The 15,387-nt window shown below is 43.3% G+C and overlaps 1 protein-coding gene across 1 annotated transcript in view; it reads right to left on the bottom strand.

The window, feature by feature from the left end:
• Nucleotides 1–14,283, bottom strand: part of SLC1A2 (solute carrier family 1 member 2) — a 201,236-nt gene extending 186,953 nt beyond the window's left edge. Inside the window, exon 1 of the mRNA XM_082270152.1 lies at nucleotides 13,781–14,283. Within this exon, the coding sequence (XP_082126278.1) occupies nucleotides 13,781–13,797 (17 nt within the window). The 5' untranslated portion in view covers nucleotides 13,798–14,283. The remainder of the gene's footprint in view (nucleotides 1–13,780) is intronic.
• Nucleotides 14,284–15,387: the final 1,104 nt, after the last annotated feature.

Here is a 15,387-nt window from a genome sequence, read left to right on the forward strand (position 1 = left end):
AAGTAGGCGGAGATTAATTATGTGCAGTGGGCAGAGCTTCAGGGAAGTGGGTGTGGTAAGTAATTGATAGCTGTGGTGCAAAGTGTCCCTGGAAATTTTTTTCAAATGTTGGCAACTATGTAATAGTCCAGCTTTGGATGCTGGTTTTGGGCATTCCTGACGCTCACTCCCCTCCCCTGTACCCCACCTCTCTTTTCCACCTTTCTACTGTGAATACCCTTCCTTCCTCTTTCCTTCTTTCCAGGGCTGCTGTTAGAAATCACGGGGCCCCATACAGCCTATCTGGCAGGCCACCCCCCCCCCCCCCCCGAATATATCAAGACAATATTTTCACTAAAAATACACTGAAATCATTATTAGCAGACACAAAAAACTGAATTTTTGTAAAATCTTACTATGAAATTCCTTTCTCTGAGTCCTCCGACAGTCGCCGCCCACTCATACAGTCTTCACCAATGGGGTATTGCCTAGCTACTCCTGTGGACAGGAAGTCAATACCCCATTGGTGAAGACTGTATGAGTGGGTGGCGACTGTCGGAGGACGTAAGAGAAATAACAGTAAATTTGTGTGAATTAGTACTTTTTAATTGTTTTTTTACATTTAAAAAAAAAAGTATATGATTTATTTTAAAATTTTTAAAAATATTTACAATTATTTTATTTTACAATTTCTTTAAGTTAATTTATTACAAAGTTTAATTGCTATTTATTTATTTTTTTTATTTGTTATTTTTTTACAGGACAGGGGAGTGTGCAGCACTGCGGGTTGGGGATGGGGGGCACAGTGAAGGGTGGGCACACAGGGAGAGGGGGGATCAGGAGCAGGCAGAACAGGGAAGGGGATCGGTGTCGGAGAAGCAATTACAGGAAAGGAACGATGCCATGTGTCTGTGTCTTTCCCTGCACTAACTGAAAGCTGGCAGGAGTGGAAGAAACTGGCTTTCAACTGCTGTATAGAGCCACACAGGGCTTCCTTCTGTAATTGCTCCTCCGCCCAACTGCACCGATTCCCAATGCTGTTGGGGCCCCCTTGTGTGCCTGGGCCCCCTACAGGAGGACTGGTGGTCCCCCCCTATCAGCGGCCCTGCTTCTTTCTTCTTTCCTTGTTGTAGATCATGCTGTTTATTTAGACTTGATATTTTGATCTACTTATTGTTTCATGAAGGAAGAGGGAAGAGCGCCCTGAGCTGCTGTCATCAACCCCAGATCCAATGGACCTTCTCCAAGACTGCAATTGCTCTCCCAACCCATTTATATTTATATGCCCATGGACTAAAAATCCCCCCTGTGCTTCCCCCCTCCCCTTCTAATCAGCACTGCATTTACATTTCTGCTGTTATTTTTATCTTCATCAATGCTGCTATATCAGCACCTTTACCCTCTAGCGCCTATGTATCATGGTGCCTTCTCCATGGAATTTTAACTTTTTGTAGTTTCTATCACCAACAACAATAAAATTTATTTGTGCACGGTAACCTGTGTGAGCCCCGTTTATGCAGCCTTTCTGAGGTGGTCTTTACCACCTCTATCCCCCCACTTTTTTCACCAGTGGTAAAACTACTAGGGTCACCAAGGTCACATTTACAACTGGGCCCTGGCATTCTGCCACTGTGGTAGGTGGGGGGGTCATCTGGTGTCAGGAGGCCCCTTTATAGTTTCTTGCAGCGGGGCCCTAAAGGTTCTAGTTACACTTCTGAAGGGATGATGTAAATTAAACGATTGTATGTTTAGTATCACTTTAACACAACCCTGGGGTGCAAGTTAAATGCACTAGAGTTGAAATGTGATTTGGTAATGCACTGCATTTAGATACCTTTGCATTAATGTATTGTGTTGCAGGTTGTTTCATTACATTTATGCAGCATATTCCATTTTCACCCAGCACACAACATCAAAATGCGTTGGTGTAAACTAGACCTATGGAAAACAATAGATTTAGGCTTGCACTGGGCCTGCAATGCAGTCAATAGATGTGGTGGAATTACAAAAGTAAGTCAGAAGTTTAGAGGTAGCCACTATTAGATATCCACCATTACAGTGCTCCCCCACTAAGCCAATCTAACACCAGAGGCCCCAAAACACTTATGCAATTTCCCCATGGCTTCTATGCTAACCCAATGGCTTTCAAACTTCCTGTGGTAGAAAATCTATACAAATACACTGGTGCTCCATGGGCCGGGGGGGGGGGGGCAGCAGACAGACCACACCATACCCCGCACCACACCAGCCCACACACCATTCCCCCACCCTCCCTCTGGTCGCCGTGAGCATGTGGAGGGCAGGCAGCAGCAGCGGCGGCTGCTCCTCAATCTCCTGCGTCTCCTCCCTCCTCCTCGGCAAATAGCATGGCTTCTCCTTTCGGCCAATTGGGAAACGGGTCTCAGGACCCGCTTCCTGATTGGCCAGGAGGAGGATCCATGTGACAATAGTGAATATTCATTCGCTATTGTCACACAACTGGGTGGGCTCAGGGTGCAGTGCTCTGCGCCCCGAGCCCACCCTTTTTTGAAGCCAATTAGAGCCTCTGGCTCTAATCACATGCTTCAAAATAAAAAACCCCATTGGAATCCATGCGTCTGGCGCCCTGCATGTAGATTAGGGAGCCGGACGCAGGGATGGGGGGGGCGGCGCCCCTGCGCCCCCAATGGACGGACCGCCACTGAATACGTTCTAACTTTAAATCCCCAATGCACACTAGCTTAAAGAACACTGCTCCTAGAGGAGTTTAACATTTTTCCTGTAGAAGCAACTAATGTTATCCTATGAGTCCAGGCACATTAGGTAGTCTAGAGGCCTTTTTTTTAAGCTCAGCGATTACAGACAGGAAAAAAACACCTTCTGTTTTGCATTTTTGAGAGTGCTTTTCTGGCAGAAAAAAACACTAAACGCTTCTGAACTCCAGTACAAAAAAACGCTCAAAATTAGCATTTTTTTTCTGACAAAAGCACTGGCGTTTTTTTAAGCTAAAATGCATAGAACCTAAAAAATGTACAGCTTGTTATGTCTAGGGGAGAGGAGAAACAGTTTTATTTGACTGATCCTCTGCTCCCCCAGCAGATGGCGCTTCAGCGTTCTCACGTTCCTCAGGATCCTTGAATGATGAAGCTGTGGGGACCAATCTAGCTTTGGACAGGGCTGGAGAATTTCCTAAGCAAATCTTCTTTTATTGTTCCCCTAGGCATAAACTAGCAATTTTATTAGTTGCCCAGAGTTGGGCTTTAATTGGAACTTTAGGTTTAAAGAAAAAAAAAAAAACTTGTGAGTAGATATGCCTGGTCTACAGTAAACTTTTCTTATCTTCCTGCTCACAAGTTTCTGTAGCATGTACATGAGCTGCCCATGTGCAGCCCAGTGTGAATTTTCAGCATGCCTCGTTGCGGAGATAAATTAACTTCTGTGCACACGTTCGGGAGTTATGTCACCTCGATCCAGCCAATTAAAATGGCCGAAGATGCCAAAACTGGAGGAAGACCTGGAGAAGATGCTGGCATCAGCAAGGGAGCTCGCGAACATCACATTGCTGAAGCCAATGTAAGTTTAGTTCCGCTCTAATTGTGACTTGATCTGGTGAATTCTTGTTATAGGTTAGAATTGAAACCAGCGACAGCCAGGCAAGTAGCTTTTTTATAGAGAGGTTAGCAACGACAAACTATACGTTTCTCCTGTGCTTTGCCCATACTAGGCGATGTAAGAGATGTCCTTAACAGGGCCGCTGATAGGGGGGGACCACCAGCCTGCTTGTAGGGGGCCCGAGCACACAGGGGGGCCCACACAGAGAGGAGGATTGGTGATGGACAACAAATACAGAAATCTTCCTCCAACACCTGAATCTGATCTGTCCCTCTCCCTGCTATCAGCTTTTATCTGCTGAGAAAGAGACAGTCGTCCCTCACTAATCCCCCTCCCTGTGTGGGCCCCCCTCCCAGCACTTATCTCTGCTCAGGAGTTTATTTGTAAATTTTAACTTTGTTTCTCTCTCTCTGTCTCTCTGATCACTGAGCTCCAACTGCCCAGCCTGTATATTTTTCTCATCTCATCTTCTTTTTTATTTAACATAGTTTTTTTTTTTAGATTTAGCCGGAATTATGCGAGTTATGTTATATTTGTGTCTGATAATAGTGATTTTGTTGTAATTTTAGCTAAATATATCTTTAATACTTTCTTGGGGGGGGCCCTGCCAGGTAGTCTGTACGGGGCCCCGCGATTTCTAACAGCAGCCCTGGTCCTTAATATAAGGAGTCATAGGTGAACCTCCGAACTTATAGATGGAAAAGAGAGAAACCTTTTGGCACAAAGTCTGAATGCCAGGAACACCCCACCCAAGCAATGATCAGTCTATGTTTTTCAACACTAGATTTTTTCTTTTCATAGTTGAGTCCAAAAACAACAAACGCAGGTAGAAGATAAATTAAAAGTTTAGTGCAATGTAATACTTCCCATCCCATCCCACAACCATGATCAATTTGTGATCAAACATGGAGCCACATTTTCTGTGGGTCCATGTCTGAAATGAGTACCAGAGGGGCATAAGCCTCTCAAAGAAGTGTTACCTGGTCTGCCATGGATATTTTTAGACCCACACAGATATCTACTAGGGCCAATTTTTACATGAATCATTTACCCTACCAGCATATCTTTGGAATCTTGGAGGAACCCTAGCCAGCCTTGGACCAAAAAAAGGAAACATCATTTTTTTCAGGATGCAATGACATCAGGCTTTATAAAACCAAATAAGGACTTTTATTTACAGCCATGTGACTGAAGTTATTGAAGTCATTGGCTGAAAATAACCGTCACTTAAAAAAATGAAGATTCTTATTTTGGCGTGCAGCTTTGTAAATTGAGCCTATAGTGCCTTCAGTGGGCAAAAAAATTATGACAACTTGCATGATATTCCTGGTCCATAACATTTAAGAAGAGTTTTTTTTTTTTTACTTTGTAACACTCCAGGCTATTCCGGGAATGAAACAATTTACAATGTATTCACTGGCTTTAACATTGGTTGTTTTTTGCCAAAATGTAAATATTAGTTATCCTCCATATAAAGCCTCTTAACCACTTAAGCCCCGGAAGATTTTATCCCCTTCCTGACCAGGGCCTATTTTGCGATTCGGCACTGCGTGACTTTAACGGACAATTGCGCGGTCATGCAACGCTGTACCTAAACTAATTTGACGTCCTTTTTTCCCCACAAACAGAGCTTTCTTTTGGTGGTATTTGATCACCTGTGCGATTTTTGATCATGCGCTATAAATAAAAAAGAGCGTCAATTTTGCAAAAATAACAATATTTTTCACATTTTTTTATATGAAATTCCCCCCCAAAAAAAATGTAAAAATCTAAATTTTTTAACATTTTCGGCCAATTTGTTTTATGCTGCATATGTTTGGTAAAAGAAAATCGCAAAAAGCGTATTTTGATTGGTTTGCGCAATTGTTTGCGGTACTGTGACATTGCGGCGGACAGATCGGACCCTTGACTGACATTTTTGACACTTTTGGGGTTACCAGTGACATTTCTACAGTAATCAGTGCTATACAGATGCACTGTTACTGTAAAATTACACTGGCAGTGAAGGGGTTAACTTTTTTGAGAGGGAGGGGTTATGTGTGTCCCTAGGGGCGTGATTTTAACTGTGATTGGCTGTGGCTTGAGGTGTAGGAACAGTGATCAACGGTCCTACATAGTAGAACTGTATGATCACCATTCATACACAGGGGAGAATGACAGGCGGCTTGTTTACATCAGCCGCCTGCCTTTCTCCCTCTGCACCGATGATCGCCAAGTGACCGGCGGACATCGGGTCCGCCGGTCACACGCGCGGGGGGGTCCGTGAGCGCGCGGGAGAGGGAGCGCGCCTCCGGGGGCGCGCGCTCGCTCCCTAGACCCTCACAGGCTAGCGACGTAGTACTACGTCGCTCTGCCTGTGAGGGGCTGACCGCCGCAGTAAATAGTCGTGCGGCAGTCGGCAAGCGGTTAACTATAAGTCAAATCATGTTGCAAGTTAAAGTGTGTTGTGTGGAAGCTGGCCATTTATTTGAATGGACTGCCTAATTCAACAAAACGCACCCAAAAGGAGCATTTTGGTCCCTCACCCAAAAGCACATTAGTGATGCTCAACAACGAATGTCCATCTGCAAGATGCTTTGGGGGTGCTATTTAGAATGAATGGCATCACAGCGCACCAACAAGCATAATGCATGCTACTGTGCATTGCAGTAGCAAGCACATCACTGCAATGTATATCTGGGCTCATTGTTCTACCAAGCTGTATCCACAAATGTATTATAAAGTGTCACTAAAATACTATTCCGCCTTTCCATTTCATTACACTGGAAATATCAAAGAGTCATCGGAATTTATTTTTAAAGCCAAAGTCTAGGCAGAGATTTAATCTCCTCCTTTATTGACACACAACAAAACTTTCAAAAGAAATCAGCTAAATACATTCCAAGTGCATCAAATCAGAAGGTGCGCAAAGTTTAGGGATTTGCTTCTGTTACAAAGCAGCCACAGCCTGAGTAGAAAGGTCGGTCCCCTGGCAGCATGTTGTGGTAAAGGACCCTTGCTCTCCTGTGTAGAAGCAGTGGCCTCTCTACAGAGGTCCAACACACTATCTGTTGAGTCAGAACTAGAGCTCTCCAATCAGCAAAGCTCCCACTACCTGAACCAATGAAAACTCTACTGTTTTGCTCTTGGCTGTAAAAAAAAACCGATGGAACATGATAATAGGACGAGAGAAAGGAGCAATTATCATATCACTACAGTCAGTAATGACGTAGTGGAAGGACGGAAGGAACCAAAGCACCTGGCAGAGGACCAGGCATCCGACATACCTGGAAGTGTCAGCTATGCCCATAGCTCTACCAGAGAATGCAGAGAATGAAGATTTGACTCATCTCTCATTGGACAGGTAGGTATTCAATCTTCTTTTACAGGGTTCTTTTGACCGATTTTTTTTTTTTTTTTTTTGCTTTTAAGGACAACTGCCCACTTGGTTACATGCTTACCTTTATCCTCAATCCAGGGATCCTCTTTGTGTGACCTTTCCTCCAAAAGCTTCCCCTCTTAGTGCATATGCCTGCCACGGCCCCATTTATAACGTGGGAAAACCACATTAAGGGTGGCCTCCAGTGGTGCAATGATCCTTGAGGAATAAATCTGAAAAGAACCTGAAGGGGACGTTTTTGAAGGAAAGCCTATGAGGAAATAGAATATAGAAAGGAGATCCCTGGATTAGCCAGGATGGAAAGTATGTGTCTGGGTGGTGCACCTAGGAAGGATAGGGGGGTGAGTGGATTTATTAAAGTACAACTGTCCTTGCCCCAGATTATGCCAAATGTGACAAAATGCATAGGGCGGAGCCAACGCTCGTGTCATCATCACACATTTAGATTCCTGGGAAATGGCCTGTTTGAGTCCCAGGGCAAGCTTTTCTTTGTTCTTCCTCAATCCAGGGATCCTCTTTGTGTGACCTTTCCTCCCAAAGCTTCCCCACTAGGACCTCTTAGTGCATGTGCCTGCCATGGCCCCATTTATAACATGGGAATACCATGTTAAGGGTGGCCTCCAGTGTTGCAATGATCCCATAGGAATAAATCCAAAGAGAATGAGAAGGGAACGTTTTTGGAAGAATGGCTATGAGACAATAGAATATAGAAAGAAGATCACTGGTTTAGTGAGGATGGAATGTATGTGTCTGTGTGGTGCACCTAGGAAGGATAGGGGGTAAATGGATTTATTAAAGTACAACTACAAGTACAACTGTCCTTTCCCCCAGATGATGTCCAATGTGACAAAATGCGTAGGGCGGAGCCAATGCTCATGAAAGCATCACTCACTTAGATTCCTGGGAAATGGACCGTCTGAGTCCCAGGACCAGCTTTTCTTTGTTAAGCGCTAACACATTTTATTATTGTGAAAGATGAGGCTCCCATAAAGCTCCCGTGAGGGAGTAATCGGACCCAGAAAAGGTGCACACTATCCCAGACGAGGACTTTATGGACACACTAGCGAATTTTGATTTTTAGCGCTAGTAGAAAGAGTCCATTCACTTTGGTAAGCGTATTTTATTAAATGTATGGTTGTTGATCACTGTGGTGTCACTATCTATGAAGAAACTATGTGACCAAGTATAGATGAAGATTTTACTTATTATCACATTTGGGCTGTCACTTGTTTCTGCACTTATTTTTTTGGAATTATGTATATTATGTTTTGTGGTAATCATTGTTTATCCTTGGATTAGCGCTGCACTTTTTAATTTACATTTTTTGTACAATTTATATCGATTGGTGCGCTAGCTGCTTTATCTACTTTCTCTGAGAGCGGTTTCTTTTCTTGATTTACTGTTCTTTAAAGCTAAATGCTGGTTAAAATTTGAAACTTCTTTGCATTAGGGCTTTTCCCATAACGCAAGCACCAGAGGCGTAACTAGAACCTTCAGGGCCCCAGTGCAAGAAACCATGAAGGGCCCACCGGACCCCTGGCCGGGGCCCTTCCCTTCAAGCCTGGGGCTCTTCCCACTGATCCTGGGGCTCTTTACTCTCATTGCAGGGCCCTTTATTACGGTCCGGCAGCGGGACCCTTTCACAAGTTCTGCAGTGGGCCCCCTTCCTGCCATCTTGGGGCCTCCCCTCAGTGGTGGAATGCCAGGGCCCGGTCGCAAGTGTGAATTTGGGGTTCCTGGAAGTTCACCCACTGGTGTCAGTAGTTTTTATTTTTTGGTGTTTTAATTGTATTATTTTTTATCATTTTATTTTATTTTTTTACAATGTCACTGACTATGACTCTGTCTATTCAGAAAAGGAAGGAGCTGGTAAATTAAATATTTACCGACCCCTTCCTGGTTCTCTATTGTGGCACATTCCCTGCAGCAGCCGGCAGGAGAGGGGAGGGAGCACAGTGTGGGGGGGGGGGGGACCAGGGGAGCACACAGGGGCCCAGAGACAGCAGAACACAAGTAAACTTGATAGGAGGAGTGGCGGGGGCAGCATACAGGGGAACCAATCTCCTCCATTGTCCTCCTGCAGCTACAGGAAGAAAAAGGAGGAGAGTAATTTCTCTACATGCTGCCCCCGCCGCCCCTCCTATCCAGGTGTACAGGGGAGCTGCACAGGCCCCCTGGAGCATGGGGCCTGGTTACAATTGCAACCCCTGCAACCCCTGTAGTTACGCCCCTGGCAAGCACTACATTCTTGTTTTTGTCCAGGGTACTGTTAAAAAACAGTTTTAGTCACCTAATCCCTGTCTCCCCTGGCAGCTGGCTCTCCTTTCTAATGCTCCTGGTTGCAGATCCTTAGTGTTCTCGCTTACTATGTAGGACTGCCGGTCCTGCATTGTACATGATGAGGTTATAGTAGAAACAATGGAAGGAGAAGAGGCTTTAGGTTACCGGTTGCATGGAGAGGAAAAAGACTGCCGCGGAGAGAGATAAGGACAGCAAACTGCACTTAAATCTGCTCAAGACAAAAATGCAGATTTGTAGTGCTGGGTGTCGCCAATGTAAGGGTAGTTTTGAATGTTTCTCTTTAGCTTAAGGCCGGTGGCTTACAGCAAGGGGTCCGGTGCATCCCTGTTCTCCATTTCAGGTGCAAATCAGGTCTGAATTTTTGCCTGAATTCAGACCTGCAATGGGGCCAAAGACGCACAGGACCCTTTTCCAGTGCAGACCGCGGCCTCCCCAGAGCTGTGTGAACTGGTTACATTGAGAGCTGGTCACACTCTCCTGTCATCCAATTTGCATAAGTGGGAACCCAGCCTTAAGGAAGGGTGTCTTCTAATGGGAACCTATCGCAAGAAACCAAGCTGACCTCTTGTATAATATGCATTATTTGGCCATCTTGTTCCTGGCTTTATGGCATCAGTAGTCAATGGCCTGAAATTAGCATGAAGCATGAGAGATCAGTCTTCACTGGAGATTGTTTGATCCCTGAAACGTGTTGATTTTATTCTGCTCTGAATCAATTTTATCATTAAACTACCTTAAACTCTTGGACATAATTGGATTGTATGCATGGGAGTTCACTGGCTACATAACTGCCCCAGGTTATTTATTCTCTAGGCCAGTGGTTCTCAACCTTAGTAGGACCAGGGCCTTGTACTTTTCTTCCAAAACCTTTCGTGCCCCAACAGCAAAGGCTCATTTACTTCTTTAGCAGTGCGTCAACAGGAATTATGTCACGGGCATATAGGCATTATGGCTGTGTTGCCTTAAAGCATCCCATTCAAAATGAAATAGCTGTGGCGATGCACCCTAAAATGCCTTAAATCTCACATGACCTTTGTAGCGCAATGTACTACCATGTTACCCCTTGTAACGCAATGTACTACCATGTTACCCCTTGTAACACAATGTACTACCATGTTACCCCTTGTAACACAATGCACTACCACGGTACCCCTTGTAAAGCAATGCACTACCATGTTACCCCTTTGTAACGCAATGCACTGCCATGGAACCCCTTGTAACACAATGCACTACCATGGTACCACTTGTAACACAATACACTACCTTGTTACCCCTTGTAACACAATGCACTACCATGGTACCCCTTGTGACACAATACACTACCTTGTTACCCCTTGTAACACAATGCACTACCATGTTACACCTTGTAACACAATGCACTACCATGTTACCCCTTGTAACACAATGCACTACCACGGTACCCGTTGTAAAGCAATGCACTACCATGTTACCCCTTTGTAACGCAATGCACTGCCATGGAACCCCTTGTAACACAATGCACTACCATGATACCCCTTGTAACACAATACACTACCTTGTTACCCCTTGTAACACAATGCACTACCATGTTACACCTTGTAACACAATGCACTACCATGTTACCCTTTGTAAAGCAATGAACTACAATGTTACCCCTGGTAATGCAATGAACTGCCATGTTACCCCTTGTAACGCAATGCACAACCATGTTACCTCTTGTAACACTATGCACTAACATTTTACCTCTTGACACGTAATGCACTACTATGTTACCCCTTGTATAGCAATGCACTACCATGTTACCACTTGTAACGCAATGCACTACCATGTTACCCCTTGTAACACAATGCACTACCATGTTACCCCTTGTAAAGCAGTGCACTACTATGCTACCCCTTGTAACACAATGCACTGCCATTTTACCCCTGGTAACACAATGCACTACCATGTTACCCCTTGTAAAGCAGTGTACTACTATGCTGCCCGTTGTAATGCAATGCACTAACATATTACCCCTTGAAACGCAATGCACAACTATGTCACCCCTTGTAAAGCAATGTAGTACCATGGTACCCCTTGTAACACAATGCACTACCATGTCACTCCTTGTAGTGCATGCACTACCCCTTACTGCCATGTGCGCTACACTGCAGGTGTGTAGCCTTCTAGGCAATGAAGCCTGCAACAGGTAACAGCCCTGGAACCTGCACTTTTAATAACAAGTCAGCAATAGCAGTTCCCAGATTGTAAAACACATGGGTTCCCTTTTCTTTTTACATGTACAGAAGCAAGATGAGGATAATGGAAGACTTACAGTATGTACTTATTTCAAAATATAGCATTCGTCAAAGTCCTCCTTCATTTGTATAACAGAGGGTCCCCTTATACCTCTCAACCCCTCGCGAACTGCAAAATGACTCCGAGGCATTTAAAATGAGCTGACAAATAAAAATATGGGACCAGATGCCTGTCCTACCACCCCCTCTAGCGAAGCGGTGTTTAAAAGGCTCATCAACCGTGGCCCTTTGCCACTTCGAAGACCCAAGGGACACGCTCTATCTGTTGGTAAAAAGTAATTCAATCACTGAGATTGCAATGGTAGAAAGTATTAATCTAGGAACGATCTTTCCAGATGCTCTCTGGAGACTTCGCCGAGCTGCCACAAGCGGAGAATACTCAATGAGCCAATAGCTGCCAACATCAAATGAAGACATTATTTTACAATTAGGGAAACCGCAGACGAGCCTGACCCTGAAGATGAAAATTGTGTTAAACGTCAATTATTGATGTGGTGAGAATTTCAGTTATTAATAAGATCTTTGAAATTATTCATAAGCTGTCCAGAGACCGCAAATCGCCATGGCGACCGCAGGATCTGCCCATGATTGTATCGATTGCCTATTCCAGCCTCAGTTTTAATGTGGGATTTCTGTTTTAGATGTCTCTAATTTTTTTTATTTTTTTGCTGGAAAATTTCTGCATCTAGTGGTTCAGCAAATGGGAACTCTCTGTTTATTAAGATCGTTGAATTGTGGCAACATTTGAATATTTGAATTTTTGAGCTTAGCCAACAAGGCAAAGAGCAGTGATGGTTCTAAGAACCTGACTGTAATGCAAATTAAAGATAGATTCTGATTGGTTATCTCTGAATTTTGCACTGTACATCCTAACTGCCCTTTGCACTGCCACATCGAATAAGCCTTCCAGCTTAGTGCATGGTAACAAAGTATCACTGTGTGATTTTAAAGGTTTTTTTTTGGATGCACAGAGTGACTGATCCTAATAATAGCATCAATGGTAGATTAATTCTCAGCAGGCTGGAAATTCTGTGCATGGAACGGTACCTTCATGGTACTCATACAAATGCCAAATTAAACCAGTCAATGTCAATAGCATCAATGGCAGATTAATTCTCAGCAGGCTGGAAATTCTGTGCATGGAACGGTACCTTCATGGTACTCATACAAATGCCAAATTAAACCAGTCAATGTCAATAGCATCAATGGCAGATTAATTCTCAGCAGGCTGGAAATTCTGTGCATGGAACGGTTCCTTCATGGTACTCATACAAATGCCAAATTAAACCAGTCAACAAAAAAACATAATGGCATCCTAGCTATATGGTAATTGTTACAAGAGCATGACAAAGACCCATTAGCAATCCAAGCCCCAATGCACAATCCTTTTTTTTTTTTTATAAGATATAAACAATACCAACTGTCCTAGAGGACCATTTGACCAGATAAGCGTTCAAAGAGGAAATCGGAACACAATGATGGTATAGCTCATTGGACAAGTTGAAATTTTTGGGTGTCTTCAACAATTAGTTAGAACACCGATATCTAGTAGTTGTTGGTCACATTTAACTGGACTTGTTCTGTAATGCTGAAGACATTTCGTAGCTTCTCCAAGCCACTTCTTCAAATCACAGATGCCCATACCGTGTTAAAAAAGATATCTCATTAATATGCAAAAGCAGCCGATTGTAATTGGGTTTCTTTCTACCAGAAAAGGGAAAGTCGTTCAACCTTATGACCGAATATTTAAATAACCGGTGCAAGTTGCCGTCTCAGCCAACCGGCACTGATTTCTTTATTTATTTTTTTCTCCCGATGGGGAACAATGAATGAATCCTTGAAAGCAGTCCAAGAACAAGTGTATCGTCGACTTAATGAAAAAAAAAACAACAATAAGTCAGCCTGATCAGCTCAGCAGACCCCGTAGTGTCAACGGAGCTCCGACTGGAGGCAACCATACACAAACCCCCCCAGTTACAAGCTCAGGGTCTTTTGTTCGCCTGATACATAATGAATGTGAACAGCTGTTGACAACAAAAGCCCCTTAATTTGCTACGAGTGCCCCCTGCCATCTCTGATCCCTGCATCCCCATCCCCTACACTGTGGTCAACAATAAAGCCATCAAAGTGCCTTAACCAATGCAAATCAGGGCCATCGGAAAAAGAGAATCAAAAACACCCATTGATTGATGGAAGGGGAAAAAAAAAAAATAATAAGGTACCATGATACAGACCCTAGTCGATGGAAACTCACCTTTCATTGGTCGTCATGGCGCCGCAGATTCTTCAAATTTCTCCAGCAAGCCCGTGGGACTGGGTCACTTTAAAAAATCTTCAGGAAGTCCGTCAATGGTGACATAAGATGCTTGGAATAATCCTCAGAGTTCCAACCAAAAACCCAAGCAAAGGGGACGAGGAGCCGGCAGAGCTGAGCACCTGTCTGTAGTTCAATGCCTCTCCAGCATCCAGACCTGAAATGACTCAAGGGCTTGCACTGCCACCCCTGGTGAAGTAGTGAGCTCTTGCTGGCTGATGCCAGGGGGGGCAAAAGAAAGGGTGGGTAGGGGGGGGGAGGTGGACTCGTGGGCTAGCTTTGATCTTTTGCTTTCTCCTCTTTCAGGAGCTGTGTGTGTTGACCTGCTGCTAGCTACAGAGGGATTGAAAGCTTTAAGTCCCCTAGCTGTGGATTTGCAGTCTATCCCTCTCTATTTTAGGCAGAGCTGACATCACTCGCTGTTGTTACTCTTTTAAATCCTCAGCCTTCCTTTACACATAGCTGTAGAGGGCTCGCTGTGAGCTGGGTATTCTCTGCCTGCCAATGAAGCCGTCCTTCTTACATTAGACTTGGAATCGTATAGCAATGAATGCAAATCGTACGCAACCATTGATGTGATATCTTTTTTTACGTGATTAGAAAATGATGGTTCCTGTTTAGATAAAAAAAAAAAATTATAAAATTTGGAATAGAGAAACTACCCATCGACCAGTGTTTTATACAAAAAAAAAATTCATAAAAGCTGAACACAATTATGGACCATTCCTCAAAAAGTGACAAATGTATAATTAATATTTTATTAAATACAATTATGTGATGGGGGGGGGGGGGGTATATGTAAACCAGAAGGAGGTTTATCATTTGCCACTTGCTCTTTTCAAATTAAAATTCATCTTACTAAAAATGTATAATATGGTAATTTTTTACAGAAAATCAAATGAAAATTGCACACAATTATACAATGAAAGGGAAAAAAGAGACAAGTATACCACTGATATTTAAATGAATACAGTCAGATGAGGGATATATGTAAACCAGAATAATGTTGAAATTTGCCATTTGTTTTCTTTAAATCAAAATTTACTTTAGGCCAAATTATTGTGGATTTACACACGGAATTGATTATAACTGTAGAAAATGATATGTAATTTAAAGAGAACTAAAGTGTCAAGTGTACGATTTATATTTGAATAAATATGGACAGATGGGGGTTATACGTAATCTAGAATAAGGTTAAATTTTTCCATTCGTTCTCTTTAACCACTTAAGCCCCGGAAGATTTTACCCCCTTCCTGACCAGGGCCTATTTTGCGATTTGGCACTGCGTGACTTTAACGGACAATTGCGCGGTCGTGCGACACTGTACCCAAATGAAATTGACGTCCTTTTTTTCCCCACAAACAGAGCTTTCTTTTGGTGGTATTTTATCACCTGTGCGATTTTTTGATAATGCGATATAAACAAAAAAAGAGCGACAATTTTGCAAAGATAACAATATTTTTCACATTTTTTTATATGAAATTCCCCTAAAAAAATGTAAAAATCAAAATTGTTTAACATTTTAGGCCAATTTGTTTTCTGCTACA

This window comes from Pelophylax lessonae (genome assembly GCF_965119305.1).
Source record: "Pelophylax lessonae genome assembly, chromosome: 10".
In the NCBI taxonomy this organism is placed as follows: Eukaryota; Metazoa; Chordata; class Amphibia; order Anura; family Ranidae; genus Pelophylax; species Pelophylax lessonae.